The sequence below is a fragment of the Neovison vison genome, chromosome 3 (genome assembly GCF_020171115.1).
Source record: "Neovison vison isolate M4711 chromosome 3, ASM_NN_V1, whole genome shotgun sequence".
In the NCBI taxonomy this organism is placed as follows: domain Eukaryota; kingdom Metazoa; phylum Chordata; class Mammalia; order Carnivora; family Mustelidae; genus Neogale; species Neogale vison.
Genome location: NC_058093.1, coordinates 74,859,031 through 74,877,475, shown reverse-complemented (window position 1 = coordinate 74,877,475; position 18,445 = coordinate 74,859,031). Strand labels below are relative to the sequence as shown.

Here is an 18,445-nt window from a genome sequence, read left to right as displayed (position 1 = left end):
ATTGAGAGTATCATATGGTTCTTTTTTTTTTTTTTGAGAGTATCATATGGTTCTTGTTCTTTCTTTTATTAATGTGTTGTATCACATTGATTGATTTGTGGATGTTGAACCAACCTTGCAGCCCTGGAATAAATCCCACTTGGTCATGGTGAATAATCCTTTTAATGTACTGTTGAGTCCTATTGGCTAGTATTTTGGTGAGCATTTTCGCATCTGTGTTCATCAAGGGTATTGGTCTATAGCTCTCTTTTTTGATGGGATCCTTGTCTGGTTTTGGGATCAAGGTGATGCTGGCCTCATAAAATGAGTTTGGAAGTTTTCCTTCCATTTCTATTTTTTGGAACAGTTTCAGGAGAATAGGAATTAGTTCTTCTTTAAATGTTTGGTAGAATTCCCCTGGGAAGCTGTCTGGCTCTGGGCTTTTGTTTGTTTGGAGATTTTTGATGACTGTTTCAATCTCCTTACTGGTTATGGGTCTGTTCAGGCTTTCTATTTCTTCCTGGTTCAGTTGTGGTAGTTTATATGTTTCTAGGAATGCATCCATTTCTTCCAGATTGTCAGATTTGTTGGCATAGAGTTGCTCATAGTATGTTCTTAAATTGTTTGTATTTCTTTGGAGTTAGTTGTGATCTCTCCTCGTTCATTCATGATTTTATTTATTTGGGTCCTTTCTCTTTTTGATAAGTCTGGCCAGGGGTTTATCAATCTTATTAATTCTTTCAAAGAACCAGCTCCTAGTTTCATTGATTTGTTCTATTGTTTTTTTTTGGTGTCTATTTCATTGATTTCTGCTCTGATCTTTATTATTTCTTTTCTCCTGCTGAGTTTAGGCTTTTTTTCTTGTTCTTTCTCCAGCCCCTTTAGATATAGGCTTAGGTTGTGTATTTGAGAACTTTCTTGTTTCTTGAGAAACGCTTGTACTGCTATATATTTTCCTCTCAGGACTGCCTTTGTTGTGTCCCACAGATTTTGAACTGTTGTGTTTTCATTATAATTTGTTTCCATTAATTTTTTCAATTCTTCTTTAATTTCCTGGTTGACCCATTCATTCTTTAGAAGGATGCTGTTTAGTCTCCATGTATTTGGGTTCTTTCCAACTTTCTTCTTGTGATTGAGTTCTAGCTTCAGAGCATTGTGGTCTGAAAATATGCAGGGAATGATCCAGTCTTTTGATACTGGTTGAGACCTGATTTAGGACCGAGGATGTGATCTATTCTGGAGAATGTTCCATGTGTACTACAGAAGAATGTGTATTCTCTTGCTTTGGGATGAAATATTCTGAATAGATTTGTGATGTCCATCTGGTCCAGTGTGTCATTTAAGGCCTTTATTTCCTTGTTGATCTTTTGCTTGAATGATCTGTCCATTTCAGTGAGGGGAGTGTTAAAGTCCCCTACTATTATTGTCAATGTGTTTTTTTTTCCCAATTTATTTATTTTCAGAAAAACATTATTCATTATTTTTTCACCACACCCAGTGCTCCATGTGTTTTTTTGATTTTGTTATTAATTGGTTTATATAGTTGGCTGCTCCCACTTCAGGGGCATAGGTATTTAAAATTGTTAGCTCTTCTTGTTGGATAGACCATTTGAGTATGATATAGTGTCCTTCCTCATCTCTTATTATAGTCTTTGGCTTAAAATCTAATTGATTTGATATAAGGATTCCCACTCCAGCTTTCTTCTGATGTCCATTAGCATGGTACATTGTTTTCCATTCCCTCACTTTAAATCTGGAGGTGTCTTCAGGTCTAAAATAAGTTTCTTGTAGGCAACATTTTGATGGGTTTTGTTTTTTTATCTATTCTGATACCCTGTGTCTTTTGATTGGGGCATTTAGCCCGTTAACATTCAGGGTAACTATTGAGAGATATGAATTTAGTGCCATTGTATGGGCTGTAAGGTGACTGTTACTGTATATTTTCTCTGTTCCTTTCTGATCTACTACTTTTAGGCTCTCTCTTTGCCTAGAGGACCCCTTTCAATATTTCCTATAGAGCTGGTTTGGTGTTTACAAATTCTTTCAGTTTTTGTTTGTCCTGGAAGCTTTTTATCTTTCCTTCTATTTTCAATAATAGCCTAGCTGGATAGAGTATTCTTGGCTGCATGTTTTTCTTGTTTAGTGCTCTGAATATATCATGCCAGTTCTTTCTGACCTGCCAGGTCTCTGTGGATAAGTCTGCTGCCAATCTATTGACCTGCCAGGTCTCAATCTAATATTTTTACCATTGTATGTTAAAGACTTCTTGTCCCGGGCTGCTTTCAGGATTTTCTCTTTGTCGCTAAGACTTGTAAATTTTACTATTAGGTGACGGGGTTTGGACCTATTCTTGTTGATTTTGAGGGGGGTTCTCTGCAACTCCTGGATTTTGATGCTTGTTCCCTTTGCCATATTAGGGAAATTCTCTCCAATATACCTTCTGCTCCTCTATCTCTTTCTTCTTCTTCTGGAATCCTTATTATTCTAATGTTGTTTCATCTTATGGTGTCACTTATCTCTTGAATTCTCCCCTCGTGGTCCAGTAGCTGTTTGTCACTCTTGCTCAGCTTTTTTATTCTATGTCATTTGGTCTTCTATATCACTAATTTTTTCTTCTGCCTCATTTATCCTAGCAGTAAGAGCCTCCATTTTTTTATTGCACCTCATTAATACCTTTTTTGATTTCAACTTGGTTAGATTTTAGCTATTTTATTTCTCCAGAAAGGTCTTTTATCTCTCCAGAGAGGGTTTCTCTAATCTTCCATACCTTTTTCAAGCCTGGCTAGAACCTTGAGAATCATCATTCCTAACTCTAGATCTGACATATTATCAATGTCTGTATTGATTAGGTCCCTACCCTTTGGTATTGCCTCTTGTTCTTTTTTTTTTTTTTTTTTTTTTTGTGGTGAGTTTTTCTGCCTTGTCATTTTGTCCAGTTAAGAGTATATGAAGGAGCAAATAAAATACTAAAAGGATGGCAAAGACCCCAGGAAAATGCGCTTTAACCAAATCAGAAGGGACCCCAAATCTTGGGGGGAGAAAGGGGATAAAAAGAAGTTCAGAAAAGAAAAAAAAAATTAAAAAAAATAAAGAAAAATATATAAAAGAAATATACATATATATATATATATTAGATAAACTAGTTAAAAAACGTTAAAGAAGAAAAGGGCAAAAGTTTAAAAATTTAGCAGAAGAAAAAAAAATAAAATTAAAAATAAATTAAATTAACAGCAAGACTAAAGAATCATAGGGAGAAAGCCATGAGTTCTGTGCTTTGCTTTCTCCTCCTCTGGAATTCTGCTGCTTTCCTTGATAGGTGAACTTGGTCTTGGCTGGATTTCTTGTTGAACTTCTGGGGAAGGGGCCTGTTGTAGTGATTCTCAAGCGCCTTTGCCCAAGGCAGAATTGCACCCCAGGGGCTGGGCTAAGTAATCTGCTCAGGTTCTCTTTTGGGAGCTTTTTTTCCCTGAATGCTTTCCATAGAGGTCGGGAGGTCGGGAATGAAAATGGCAACCTCCCAATCTCTGACCTGGAGGAGCCAAGAGCTCGGGGCCCCACTCCTCATTGCGCCCTCAGAGAAGAGCGCCCAATCACTCCCGTCTCCCTGGACTTTGTCCCGCTCTGAGCTCACCAGAGCCTGCGACCAGTTGAAGGTAACCCCGAGCTGAGAGCTCACTCCTTGGTTCTGTCTCTGTAGCCAGCTTCCCTGGTCTAATATCTGTGAGCTCTGCAACACTCAGATTCCCCCAATCCTTCTGTGACCCTATGGGACCTGGGGCCACGCTGACCCCACGTGGGCTTCACCCCAGATTAGCCTCTGGAATGATGTCCCTCAGTGGAGCAGACTTTTGAAAGTTCCGATTTTGTTCACCACTGCTCTGTCGCTTGCCAGGAGCCGGCCCCTTCCCCCCGCGGTCTGTCTTCCTGTGGCTTTGGATTCACTTCTCCGCTGGTTCTACCTTTCAGAAAGTGGTTGATTTTCTGTTTCTAGAATTGCTGTTCTTTTCTTCGATCTCCTGTTGGATTTGTAGGTGTTTGCCATGGTTTGATAAGCTATGTAGCTGATCTTCTGCTACCTGATGTCGTCTCAGCCTGCTACTTCTCCGCCATCTTGACTCCCCTCCCAATCTATTACATATTTTTAAAGCTTTTCCCATTATTTTGGTGCCAACTTTAAGAATCAAACAGAATCTGTGAGATCCTCCTCCTATCCCTAAATGAAACAATTACATAAACACATGGTCTCCTTTATCTTCTGTGTTTTCTTCAATATGTATTACCAGTTCTAGAAACTCAAATTTTTATATTATGAATATTCTCTTTTAAGAATTTATTTTTGGCATTTATATTAAGCTTCACAAGCATATTAACAATAATAATTATTTAGAATAAAGTGAGTTTTACTAGCTTCATTTCTCATAATTATTTTTTTTCTTTATCACTCTCTTCTGGATGTGTTCCAATTAATTTTCCATTTTGTTGACATGTAAGGTCAACATAATATTCTGGACCTCTGGGAATATAAATGTGTTCCTTTGATAAATCTCTACAGTGTTTAAACGGTATTTAAATGTGAGTGCCTTTAGCCCAGACATGCTTTCTAGCTTATTGCAATTTCCTTTCCTCCCATCTGTCTACTTGATCTATCTGCTTGCATTGTAGTTTTTGTTTATAAATTCTTTCTAAACCTTCTTAAACCACATGCAGTTTAAAACAGCCAAATGTTTTAAATATGATTCTAGGTTCTTACATTGAATGACACTTTTTCCTTTCCTGTATGTAGGCTTTGGAAGATCAGGTATGGGAACTCTTGCAGGAGGCAGACAAGACAGCTGAAGAGAACAAGGATCGGAGTCAGGTGTACGATGCCATGGCCAACACCTTGGGTGAAGCATGGGCAGCCCTTGTCTCTATGCTTGAAAGAAGAAGGGAGCTCCTCAGGTTGACCTCAGAGTTTTTTGAAAATGCCTTGGAGGTTTGTGTTTAAAAAAAAACTACTTTCACACTAGAGCAAATAGATAGCACTTTCAAAAATGTTTAATTTTCACAAATAGACATTGCAATCTGTTTTTAAAATGGTAGAATGACCAAGTTATATACAATACATTTAATTTCCGATTGCAAAAACATTAAATTGTTAATGTTTTAGATGTAGCCTTTCAAAAAACAAACAAACAAACAAACAAACAAAGAAAACCCTAAGTGGGCACCTGTGTGGCTCAGTCTGTTTAGTGTCTAACTTAGGTTCAGGTCCTGCTCCTGGGATCCTGGGATAGAATCCAGTGTCGTCGGACTCCCTGCTCAGTGGAGAGTCTGCTTGCTTCTCCCTCTGCCTCTTCCCCCTGCTTATGCTTTCTCTATCTTAAATAAATAAATAAAATATTTTTTAAAAAACCCTAAGTACAGCTAATTAAAATTAAATAAAATATTAAGTAAAAATAGAAACTATTATCCATAAGTCACTATGATTTCTTTCTTTCTTTAGGAGATGGTAGTACAGTTATTAAATCAAACAATTATCCCCGATTTTATGATTATTAGGAAATGTTCTAAAGTGTTCTTGTTGATTTAAAAGTGGAGGATAGAACTTATGCTTTTTATGAAAAAGGCAACTGCAGAATATTCCATAGAATATTTGACTTGTAAACATAATATTTTATAGAATACTTTCCAAAGGCATACAGTTGGATTCATAGTTTGTACTCATTAAAAATTTAAGGAAAGAAAAGTCTGGACCTAAGAAGGTCATTTCCTCCTGCGACTTCTCTTGAATTCTGAGATGTTTTCACAGTTCTCAATTTCAAAATGTGAGACCAAAGAACATTATCAAAAGAGCTGTTATATTTGGTGTAAGGCACTCACTGGAAATTTCACTTTCAACTTTTCTGTCAAGTGGCAGTACATTCATTTTGATGTGAGAGAACTGCTTCATTATGATAAAGCACTAGCTTTGAAAAATATAACATTTCCAAACTCAAAGTTCAGGTCTTAAATTCAAAATAATGAAGGAAGGAAGATTAGTAATAGAACCTAAAAATTGGGGTAGACAATTTCATGAATCATGAACTCGTTTAAAAGTAAAAAGAAGGAGCAAAAACCTTATTGTAACCTATAAGTTTGTTTTTCACAGTTTGAATACAGAACCCCAACTATAATTCATTTTACAGATCATCTTGGGGAAAAGTTTCATATGTAGTTTTCTTTCCTGAGAAGGAAGCAGGTGAAAGGCACCTACAGGATCAAATTGTAGATACATCTGAATCATTCCATCTTAGTAAATGGGGTATAGATGTCAACTTCCCTTGAAATTTAACTCATTTGAGCAGAAGAAATTATCTTTCTTCAGTCATTAGGCCCAATACTTGTTTCTCATGGGGTAGTAGCATTAATGTCAGCTGATTTTCTCTCTGATGAGAAATTATTTCCAGATATTGCATAAAGTAAAAGGATATACTAAGTCAACTCATAATTCAGCCCACCACTCTGATTTGTAGTAAAAAGATACTGTTTCTTATATTTTCCTGCTTCCAATTTTGTGGGTCACTTAGTAATAAGCTGAAGGCAAACTCTTTTCCTGCCCCTTGTGTTGCCAAACTATTTTAATCACTGATTAATAATAATATTAAAAAAAGATGAGTCCAACCATTGCCACTTTTGTCCAGTGCAAGATGCAAAAAGAAAAGTGGGTGATAGAAAATATCTGTAAGGTAAAAGTTAACAGAACTTTAGGGAAAACTTTTCTGCATACACATTCCTTGCTTATTTATTTATTTAAATTTCAAATAACAGTTGAAATATGTTTTAAGTTATACAGTGACTCTAGAACTTTTTATAATGTTCTATAGAGAAAAGCTAAATCACCTTCTAGGGTTGGGTTTTTGTTGTGGTTGTTTGCTTGTTTGTTTTGAAACTTCTCTTTGAAGAATACCTGTAAAATAAGCTATCAGAAATGGAATGAATTAGAGATGCAAATGATGTATGTATAGAGTTCCCTTATTGAACTATGATGCATACAGTTCCATAAAAATATGAAATGATTTCTTATTGCATGGTTGATAATTACTACAGGACTGTTTTAGACCTGCAGACTTAACCATCAGACAGATTATTCTCTTATTAGACACCATGCAGCAATTTAGGAACACTGTCCCTAAGTGATGGTGACTAATATCCACCAGATTGTTCTAACATGATTGTTGAGGCCTTCTCCATATTTCCAAAGAGGACGTGCTTATTAGTCTCTCATCATTCCATGCAATTTATAACTAGATTTTATGTGACTATTGTAATAATCAAAATATAGTAGATATTGTTAATCAAATAGTTATATAAAAATATTAAAAAATCACTGAATTCGTAGATGATAGTTTGGAGAAAATTTGAAAAAAAATATAAGCATGTGGTAAACTTTTGTGTCTTTCTTACTGATACTTTACCTTTATGAGTTTATTCAATATCTGATACAAAGGTAAACATGTTGATTAAGATTATTGATTAAACTTTTGAATCTGAGTGCTGAAACAAAACAGTTATTGTCTAGCTAGACTATGTAGACTATGTGTACTATCATGGATGTACTGTACTGGAAGAACCAAACATGTTTTGCCATCTTCTAAAATTTGTTTCTAAGATTATTCCCCTGTGAATTTTACCATCACTTCAAATACCTCTCCTTCATATTTCCTTGAAGGAGAAACAGAGAGATGGGTCATATTCCTCACCATTTAGGATGCAAAATTTCTCTCTCTCTTTTTTGAAACAGAGGAAAAATCTTCCATGTTTCATTTTTGTTGTATCTCATCTCATTTTTATATCAAGAATGCATAAGTTCATTGATAAAAATTCAAACAAAATTACAAATTATAGATCTGTTAAAAGTTTACCCCCCATCCTTAATCTCATTCCTTCTCATAAAGATAATCGTTTGGTGTGTTTCTCTTCATTTCACTTTCTTATTTTGTATAAGAAATGGGATTAGATATTACTTCTTAGGCTTTTGTTGTTTGTTTTGGGAGACTTTTTGGATATTCCTTGACAAACTGCTTTATATGTTGCAAGTGGCTTCTTTGTTACATAGACAGTAATTTTAGTTGAAAATTTCAATAGACACTTATCAGTAAAAAAATAAAATTACTTCAACATATTTGACATATATGCATGTATGAAAGGAATACAAAGGAAGGAGAAGAAATTTCTTTGGCACTTTGTAAATTGACCATATGTAAACACACAACCTCATACAAACACCCTCAGCCCACACATACTCACACAAGCACACACATCATCATATAAACACACAAACACATATACAGTCAGCTAGGTCATGAATTACTGAAAAACATCTACAAATCACCCAAAGTGGCACACTGATTTTTATTTTTTCAAATGTCTTTTCCCTTGTATTTGTGTTGTAGTTTGCTATTAAAATAGACCAAGCTGAAGATTTCCTCCAGAACACCCAGGAGTTTGAGAGTGCTGAGTCCTTAAAATCACTTCTTCAGCTTCATGAACATCATACGAAAGGCAAGAAATGTGTTTATTCTTCCCATAAGCTTTTAGAGGTTTTATAAACTTCATGTTCATGTGAGAATGCTCATGTGTAACAATGCATTTTAAATTCATCTGTTTATACCTCAAATTGTTCCAAGAAAGTTGAAATAAATCTTTATTTTTGGTCATCTGTTTCAAAAAAGGCATAGTTGTAAATTATTCTGAGGGGATGTTAATGGAAGAGCCTCCAGAGATTCTTGGTTCTTCACTTCCTTCTCAGAGTCAGGAAGTGAAGATCAGGCTTTAAATAACAGCTCTAGATAAGGAAAATCCTCTTTCACTATTAGAGCTATTAAAAAAAGGTGGGGATTGTTAGTGGACTTTTTCTTCAGGAAGCCTATAGTTTGGTTGGGGCATGTACACATTTATTGGCAGGTTACCTGTGGGACTCCGTTACACCACCCAGCACAATACGTAGTAACATTTCATTTCCATATTTGTCTCCGTCACCAGATTGTGAGACTCTGGAGGACAGGGATTAGTATATATCTGAATCTCACAAGGTAAAATAGCATCCAACCCAAAGTATATTTATTGAGTGTTAATTGTATTTAATTCCAACGTAAGACAGAGTACAGTGACATAAACTGGAGCAATAAACAAGGCACTACAGGGACATTAAGGAGATAAAAATTGATTCTAAGCTCTGAAGGATCACAACTGAACCCTCCAGTTTTCCAATGTCTTTTTAAAATGAACATAATACCTAAGAAGCTTCCCCTCAGGAACAATCATATTATTGCTTCCTTGTTCTTAAATGTATATTTTAAATGTGGCTAAGATACAGATTCATTGGAGTCCATTATACTATTTTCTCTACTTTTGTGTATATTTTAAAGTGCCCATTGAATGAGTTTAGGAAACCCTATCCCACTGAGGAACATTTGGAATATTTAAAAATGTTTTAGGAAGAAATATCATCCATGATCTCAATGCCAAGACTATGACTTTTATATTTTTAAAAAATTATTCTTTTGGAAAGATGACTTAGCAAGCTATAATTTCACTCAAGTTATGGACATCCTCATTTATTCATCTTGAATTTGTAATTTATACTTGAGTATGGAAAACTATATAGGTATCAGTATAAAATCCTCTTTAATATAATCTTTTTTAATATATAATGACAATCAAAACAAATAATAAAAATTTATTAAATATCTACTTGCCACACATCATAAGGCATTGTGTCAGAAAGTAGGGTTTTATGTATGCAAAAATATGATCTTTAAAATAAACACACCATAGAGATTTTGTATTTCTTGAAGTTCATGATATTCTACTTTGTTTACTCTTGAGGAAAAATGTATCACTTTGTATGATCAACTGATGGAATAAATTGCTGGGAAAGCATAAAGAATAAAACAGTTAAGATATAAGAAACCAACAGAGGAAGAACCAAAGGACTGACAGGAAACTGAGGGAAAAATGTGTCCATTTTAATGACTATCATGGTAGCAGTAACAGACTGATTTTAGGCTGGGTACAGTTTACAAGCAGCCTTGGCCAGAGACTCCATTCCTGGAGATACTATGGTAGTCATTATATTATTCTGGCAGATGTGAAACAGAGAATGGAAGTTCTGGCTAATTATATGTTTTCTGTAGGAAGGAGAACAGGTTGGTCTGTTCCACTGTCAGTCTACAATGCCCTAGCACTTAGAGCTGTGCTTCCCTCTCTCATCTGAAAAGTCTAGTGTGTAAGACCTAGTTGTGGAAAGGGAGAAACAAAATGTTATGTGGAAACCCTGCCACTTGCCCATATTTCCTGTGTGTGTGTGTAACTTTTCACAGTATCATAACAAACTCTTCAATGCAGAGGAATTATGTATATGTACATACGGAGAATCAGTCGTATTATTGTATAGGCTATACAAATTAAAACTTTTCAGTTTCCTATACAAGGCCCTCTATAATCTGTCTTCACCTTGTTTTCAAGTTCTTTCTTTCCCTTCCACATAAGAACTTGCTCTAGATGGGTAAGTTTTTTCTGCCCCTTCCTCTCCCATCTTGTTCATGTTCACTTCCATTTCTTTGAGAGATTTGTTCTAATATTCTCCCTGCCTTATCTTACTCTATTTGATTGATCTCATCCTCTTTTTGGTCCGAGTTGTTTTCGTTGTTTGTTTCTTTGCATTGTTAACTCCTAATCAAATTGCCCAGTGCACATAATCACACCTTCCTCACTCTGAGCAGTAAGACCGTCTAATCCTTTATTTGACAGATCTAGGTCATGTGACATAAAATACTTCAAATTCTTTCTTTTTCATGTCAAACTCTCTCTCACACAATATCTTCACTTATCTCATTCTCTCTTCCAGCTCTACCCCCCTCAAAAAAAAAAAAGTCAAGTTAAAAGAGACAACTGGCCCAACTACCACAGCCTCTTTAGTGCTGTGCTGTTAACTGCCGAATGTTAGAAAGCTAATGCGGAGTGCCATGGGAGACTGCAAAGAACACTGAGCTTCTAATCAGAACATGTGGCTTTTAACACTCCTTAGCCCAGTTCTAGTTGTGTGATGCTTGTTAAGGTACTTAGTCTCTGAGTATTCTTCATAGTTCTCCCTGTCCTAAAAATAAAAAATAGTATATTCAACCCTGTCGATACTCTCTTCTTTTTTTCTTACTTCTAACAGAAAATGTCTCAAATATTGCCCTGTCTTGTTGACTTCACTTCATAACAATATCCCCACTTCTCAACCTCATAATTTGTCTTCCATTTTCATTACTTTCCCATCACAAAAATCTCATGCCTTCTCACTGTCTTTTTACATCTCTAGAGAACCCCTGATCTCTAGCACTTTTAGCTCTCTTAAATCTTACATCTCTCTTAATACATTTGATCTCATTCAAGTATTCTACAAAAATTTCTGAACATCTCTCCTATGCCAATCACTGTGCTAAGTTCTGAGGATATTATCATGGTCACTATCTTCATATTGCCTTGGATCCTGGTGGCACAGGAGACATTAATCAACTAACCCAATACAAAACTATAAAACTATAGTTGTGATAAGAACTGTTAATGAGAACAATTAATAGTATTTGATTTGGTGTAGGATTTTATATAGGACTTGATTCAGTCACATTTTTCTTTTGAAGAATTGGCAGTTAAATAAGACCTGAAGTATGAATAGAATAAAGGTGGAGAAAGAAGGGGTTGAGAATGATGTCCCTGGCAGAGGACACAGTGAAAAGTTCTGGTGCAGAAGGGAATGTCAGGTTTGTGATGTAGTTAAAAAGAGAAGGATAAAGAGTAGAGAGATTGAGATAATCTGAAAGGGAAGATAGGGACCAGACCACGCCAGACTTAAAATCATGTCAAGGGGTCTGTCCTTAATTCTAAGGCAATTGGAACCCATTGTGCGCACGTGCACGCGTGCGTGCGTGCGTGTGTGTGTGAGTGACATAGTATATTTAGAAAACCTCTGTCTGGCTAACACCTTCTCCCTATCAATAGATGAATGGATTAGAGAAGGATGAAATTAAGAGGTAGCTGCACAAGTCCAGGCAACAAATAATGTTTTCTGTAGCAGGGATGGAGTGCAGTAAATGCACACAGGAGATTGAGGGTGGAATTGATAGGTATTGATAATGAGGGAGAAGAATGTGTCATGGATGACTCCTGGGTGCTAGTCTTTAAACTTCAGAATTACTTCATTCACTTCAGAATGCAGAGCACATCAAGAAGTACAGGCACTGTAAGTAGCATCACACCACTAAAAACCAACTGAAACAGTGCCCAAGTCCCATGATTTTTCTCCTCCTTGTATTGAATTACACTGTCATTGAGCTGCAGCATCCTGTCATTTGGCAGTTAGTGCTACAGAAATTGTTAGGTCATGTTATCTGACTAGTTGTATCAGACATTTTCTATTTACACATTTGGATTCCTTACAGTATAATTTATTGTTAACATAAAGGTTATATACATTTTAAATTATACCAAGAGTTTGAATGTTACTATAGAAAAGCTTCCTCATATCACCAGTATGTTTTTTTCTAATTTTCTTCTAGAACTCTTAGAACGATCTCTAGCCCTTCTAAACAAAAGTCAACAGCTCACTGACTTCATAGAAAAATTCAAGTGTGATGGACCTAATGTGAATCCTGAGTTGATTCAGGGAGCTCATAACAGCTGTTTGAAGATTGACAGCCTTCTTGAGCTTCTCCAAGACAGGAGACGGCAAATCGACAAGGCCCTGAAGCAACAACAACAAGAACTGCGTCAGGTTCTGCAGATATGTCAGTGGGACCAGCAAGAAAATCAGGTAACCCAAAGGGGAATTAATGATCTCTTGACCTCAGCTATTGAAGTTTGATTATTATGTGGACTGTTTCCTGGGATAGTTCCTCATTTGTTACGGTCAAATTCTGTGGGTTTTAGTCCAAACTAACATGTTGTTTTCCACATAAGTTAAATGAAAAACAAATATTTTATTTTCTATTGTTGGACTCTCTTTCTCACCTCTTTCCAGATTACTACTTATATACATATTTCCTTGAAATATTGAAATATAAATTTTTGAAGTTTTCTTGAAAGTTGAAGAGGCATGATGGTGCTGAACTGTACTACATTGCTGCTAATGCCAGTGAAAGTCTGTCAGCTCCAAGGAGTGGTTTTAGAAGAATAGTCTGGTGCCAGGTGCCTCAGTGGCTCAGTTGGTTAAGTGACTACCTTCAGCTCAGGTCATGATCCTGGAGCCCTGGAATCGAGTCCCACATTGGGTTCCCTGCTTGGCAGGGAGTCTGCTTCTTCCACTGACATCTCTCCTCTCATGCTCTCTCTCTCTCTCTCTCTCAGATAAATAAATAAAATCTTAAAAAAAAAAAAGGCCTGGTGCCAAGTAAGAAATATGACCTTGGCCTGTGGTTGGATGCTGAATAGTTAGAGGGCTTTGGGGCTAGAGGTTCATGAGTTTGCAGACTTGCTAGAACTAATCACCCTAGCTGTAGGCACACTTTGTTCAGTTGTCAATATGCTTGCTGTGTACTTTTTTTGTCCTAACTACTTAAGGGTAAGCACAGATAGAATTCTTTCTTTAGAGCAGTTTCAGATTCATAGTAAAACTGAGTGGAAAGTACAGAGTACCCTCTCTTCCCATACATGTATAATCTCTCCCACTATCCCTATCCTGCACCAGAGTGGTATGGTTGTTACAGTCAGTGAGCTACTTTGATGATCATTATCATCCCGAATCCATAGTATACATTAGGGTTCACTCTTGGTGCAATATATTCTGTGGCTTTAGTCAAATGTAAATGACATATATCCATGATTGTAGCATACAGAATAATTTCACTGCCCTAAGAATCCTGTGTGTTTTGACTCTTCATCCCTCCTTCACCTTAATCCTTGGTAACCACCCATCTTTTTACTGTCTCCATAGTTTTGCCTTTTCCAGAATGTCATATAGTTGGAATCAGTAGGTAGCCTTTTTGGATTGAGTGCTTTCACTTAGTAATGTGCATTTAAGATTCTGCCGTATCTTTTCATGACTTGATAGCTCATTTCTTTTCAGTGCTGAATAACAGTCTGTTGTCTGAATTTGCCACAGTTTATTTATCCATTCACCTACTGAAAGGGATTTTTGTTGTTTCTAGGTTTGGGCAATTATAAATAAAGCTGCTATAAGGATTCATGTACAGATATTTGTGTGGGCATAAATTTTAATTCATCTAAGCAAATACCAAGGAATACACTGCTGACTCACATATAGTAAGACTATGTTTATAAGAAACTGCCAAATCATCTTCCAAACTGGCTGTACCACTTTGTATTTCCATCAGCAATGAAAATTCCTGTTGCTCCACATCCTGCCCAGCATTATCAGTGTTATCTCTGTCTTGGACATTGGCCATTCTGATAGGCATATAGTACTATCTCATTGTTTTAATGAGTCTCTTATTTATTTATAAATGGCAGGTATTCATCCTTTCTTGTGGCTGAGTAATATTCCATTGTGTATATGACCACATCTTCTTTATCCATTTATCTTTTGAAGGGCATCTCAGCTCTTTCCACAGTTTCATTATTGTGGACATTGCTTCTAGGAACATCAGGGTGCATGTGCCCCTTGTTTTCACTACATCTGTATCTGTAGGATAAATGCCCAGTAGTGCAATTGCTGGGTCACAGGGTAGCTCTACTTTAACTTATTGAGGAAACTCCACACTATTTTCCAAAGTGACTGCATCAACTTGCATCCCCACCAACAGTGTACGAGGGTTCCCCTTTCTCCACACCCTCTCTAAAATTTGTTGTTTCCTGCCTTGTTAATTTTTGTATTCTAACTGGTATAAGGTGGTATTTCAATTTGGTTTTGATTTGAATTTCCCTGAGAACTGATGTTGAACATTTTTTCATGTGTCTGTTAGCCATTCATATGTGTTGGAGAAGTGTCTGTTCATGTCTTCTGCCCATTTTCTCGACATGATTATTCATTTTTTTGGTGTTGAGTTTGAGAAGTTCCTTATAGATCTTGGATATCAGCCCTTTATCTGTAGTGGTATTTATAAATATCTTTTCCCATTCCATGGGTTTCCTCTTTGTTTTTTTGACTGTTTCCTTTGCTGTGCAGCTTTTTATCTTGATGAAGTCCCCAAATTTCATTTTCGCTTTTGCTTCCCTTGCCTTTGGAGACATATATTGAATGAAGTTGCTGTGACTGATGTCCAAGAGGTTAATGCCTATGTTCTCCTCTAGGATTTTGATGGATTCCTGTCTCACACTGAGGTCTTTTCATCCATTTTCTTTGTGAAAGGTGTAAGAAAATGGTCAAGTTTCATTCTTCTGTATATAGCTGTCCCATATTCCCAGCACCATTTATTGAAGAGACTGTCTTTTTTCCATTGGATATTTTTCCTGCTTTTTCCATTGGATATTTTTCCTGCTTTGTTGAAGATTAGTTGATCATAAAGTTGAGGCTCTATCTCTCAGTTCTTTATTCTTTCCACTGATGTATGTGTCTGTTTTTGTGAGAGTACCAAGCTGTCTTGGTGATCACAGCTTTGTAATATAGCTTAAAATCAAGCATTGTGATCCCCCCAGCTTTGTTATTCTTTTTCAACAATTGCTTGGCAATTTAGTGTCTTTTCTGGTTCCATATGAATTTTAGAATTGTTTGTTCTAGCTCTTTTAAAAATGCCATTGGTATTTTGATTGAGATGGTGTTGAAAGTATAGATTGCTCTGGGTAGCACAGACATTTTAACAATGTTTATTTTCCAATCAATGAGCATGAAATGTTTTTCCATCTTTTTGTGTCTTAATTTCATTTGTAAGTGTTCTCTAGTTTCTAGAGTATAGATCCTTTACCTCTTTAGTTAGGTTTATTCTAAGGTAGCTTATGGTTTTTAGTGCTATTGTAAATGGAATATATTCCCTAATTTCTCTTTCTACAGTTGCATTGTTAATGTATAGAAAAGTAACCAACTTCTTTGTGTTAATTTTTTATCCTCCTACATTACTGAATGCTCTATGAGTTCTAGTAATTTGGGGGTGGAGTCTTTTAAGTTTTCCATGTAAAGTATTATGTCATGTGCAAAGAGGGAGAGTTTGACTTCTTTGCAAATTTGAAGACATTTTATTTCTTTTTATTGTCTGATTGCTGTTGCTAGGACTTCTAGTACTACGTTGAACAATAGTTGCAAGAGTGGATGTCCTGGTCATGTTCATGATCTTAAGGGGAAAGCTCTCAGCTTTTCTCCATTGAGAATAATATTCGCTGTGGGCTTTTCATAGATAGTTTTTATGAATTTGAGGAATATTCCCTCTATTCTTACAGTCTGAAGAGTTTTAATCAGGAGAGGATGCTGTATTTTGTCAAATGCTTTTTCTGCATCAATTGAGAGGATTGTATGGTTCTTGTCTCTCTTTTTTTAAATATTTTTTAATTTTTTATAAACATATATTTTTATCCCCAGGGGTACAGGTCTGTGAATCGCCAGGTTTATACACTTCACAGCACTCACCGAAGCACCTACCCTCCCCAATGTCCATAACCCCACCCCCCTTCTCCCAACCCCCCTCCCCCCAGCAACCCACAGTTTGTTTTGTGAGATTAAGAGTCACTTATGGTTTGTCTCCCTCCCAATCTCATCTTGTTTCATTGATTCTTCTCCTACCCACTTAAGCCCCCATGTTGCATCACCACTTCCTCATATCAGGGAGATCATATGATAGTTGTTTTTCTCTGCTTGACTTATTTCGCTAAGCATGATATGCTCTAGTTCCATCCATGTTGTCGCAAATGGCAAGATTTCATTTCTTTTGATGGCTGCATAGTATTCCATACCACATCTTCTTGATCCATTCATCTGTTGATGGACATCTAGGTTCTTTCCATAGTTTGGCTATTGTGGACATTGCTATAAACATTCGGGTGCACGTGCCCCTTTGGATCACTACGTTTGTATCTTTAGGGTAAAGTGTGCAATTGCTGGGTCATAGGGCAGTTCTATTTTCAACATTTTGAGGAAGCTCCATGCTGTTTTCCAGAGTGGTTGCGCCAGCTTGCATTCCCACCAACAGTGTAGGAGGGTTCCCCTTTCTCCGCATCCTCGCCAGCATCTGTCATTTCCTGACTTGTTGATTTTAGCCATTCTAACTGGTGTGAGGTGATATCTCATTATGGCTTTGATTTGTATTTCCCTGATGCCGAGTGATATGGAGCACTTTTTCATGTGTCTGTTGGCCATCTGGATATCTTCTTTGCAGAAACGTCTGTTCATGTCCTCTGCCCATTTCTTGATTGGATTATTTGTTCTTTGGGTGTTGAGTTTGCTAAGCTCTTTATAGATTTTGGACACTAGTCCTTTATCTGATATGTCGTTTGCAAATATCTTCTCCCATTCTGTCAGTTGTCTTTTGATTTTGTTAACTGTTTCCTTTGCTGTGCAAAGCTTTTCATCTTGATGAAATCCCAATAGTTCATTTTTGCCCTTGCTTTCCTTGCCTTTGGTGATGTTCCTAGGAAGATGTTGCTGTGGCTGAGGTCAAAGAGGTTGCTGCCTGTGTTCTCCTCAAGGATTTTGATGGATTCCTTTCTCACTAGGATTATTTGTTCCATTTCTTTGAAAAAGATGGATGGTACTTTGATAGGAATTGCATTAAATGTGTAGATTGCTTTAGGTAGCATAGACATTTTCACAATATTTATTCTTCCAATCCAGGAGCATGGAACATTTTTCCATTTCTTTGTGTCTTCCTCAATTTCTTTCATGAGTACTTTATAGTTTTCTGAGTATAGATTCTGTGCCTCTTTGGTTAGGTTTATTCCTAGGTATCTTATGGTTTGGGGTGCAATTGTAAATGGGATTGACTCCTTAATTTCTCTTTCTTCTGTCTTGTTGTTGGTGTAGAGAAATGCAACTGATTTCTGTGCATTGATTTTATATCCTGACACTTTACTGAATTCCTGTACAAGTTCTAGCAGTTTTGGAGTGGAGTCTTTTGGGTTTTCCACATATATAGTATCATGTCATCTGCGAAGAGTGATAGTTTGACTTCTTCTTTGCCGATTTGGATGCTTTTAATTTCCTTTTGTTGTCTTATTGCTGAGGCTAGGACTTCTAATACTATGTTGAATAGCAGTGGTGATAATGGACATCCCTGCCATGTTCCTGACCTTAGCGGAAAAGCTTTCAGTTTTTCTGCATTGAGAATGATATTTGCAGTGGGTTTTTCATAGATGGCTTTGATGATATTGAGGTATGTGCCCTCTATCCCTACACTTTGAAGAGTTTTGATCAGGAAGGGATGCTGTACTTTGTCAAATGCTTTTTCAGCATCTATTGAGAGTATCATATGGTTCTTGTTCTTTCTTTTATTGATGTGTTGTATCACATTGACTGATTTGCAGAAGTTGAACCAACCTTGCAGCCCTGGAATAAATCCCACTTGGTCGTGGTGAATAA

At 36.6% G+C, this 18,445-nt stretch overlaps 1 protein-coding gene across 8 annotated transcripts in view; it reads left to right on the top strand.

Moving 5' to 3' along the window:
- Positions 1-18,445, top strand: part of CCDC141 (coiled-coil domain containing 141) — a 226,410-nt gene that overhangs the window by 66,018 nt on the left and 141,947 nt on the right. For all 8 annotated transcript variants that reach the window (XM_044242441.1, XM_044242437.1, XM_044242436.1 and 5 more), the window contains 3 exons: positions 4,763-4,954; positions 8,394-8,502; positions 12,546-12,799. In XM_044242441.1, the coding sequence (XP_044098376.1) occupies positions 4,763-4,954; positions 8,394-8,502; positions 12,546-12,799 (555 nt within the window). The remainder of the gene's footprint in view (positions 1-4,762; positions 4,955-8,393; positions 8,503-12,545; positions 12,800-18,445) is intronic.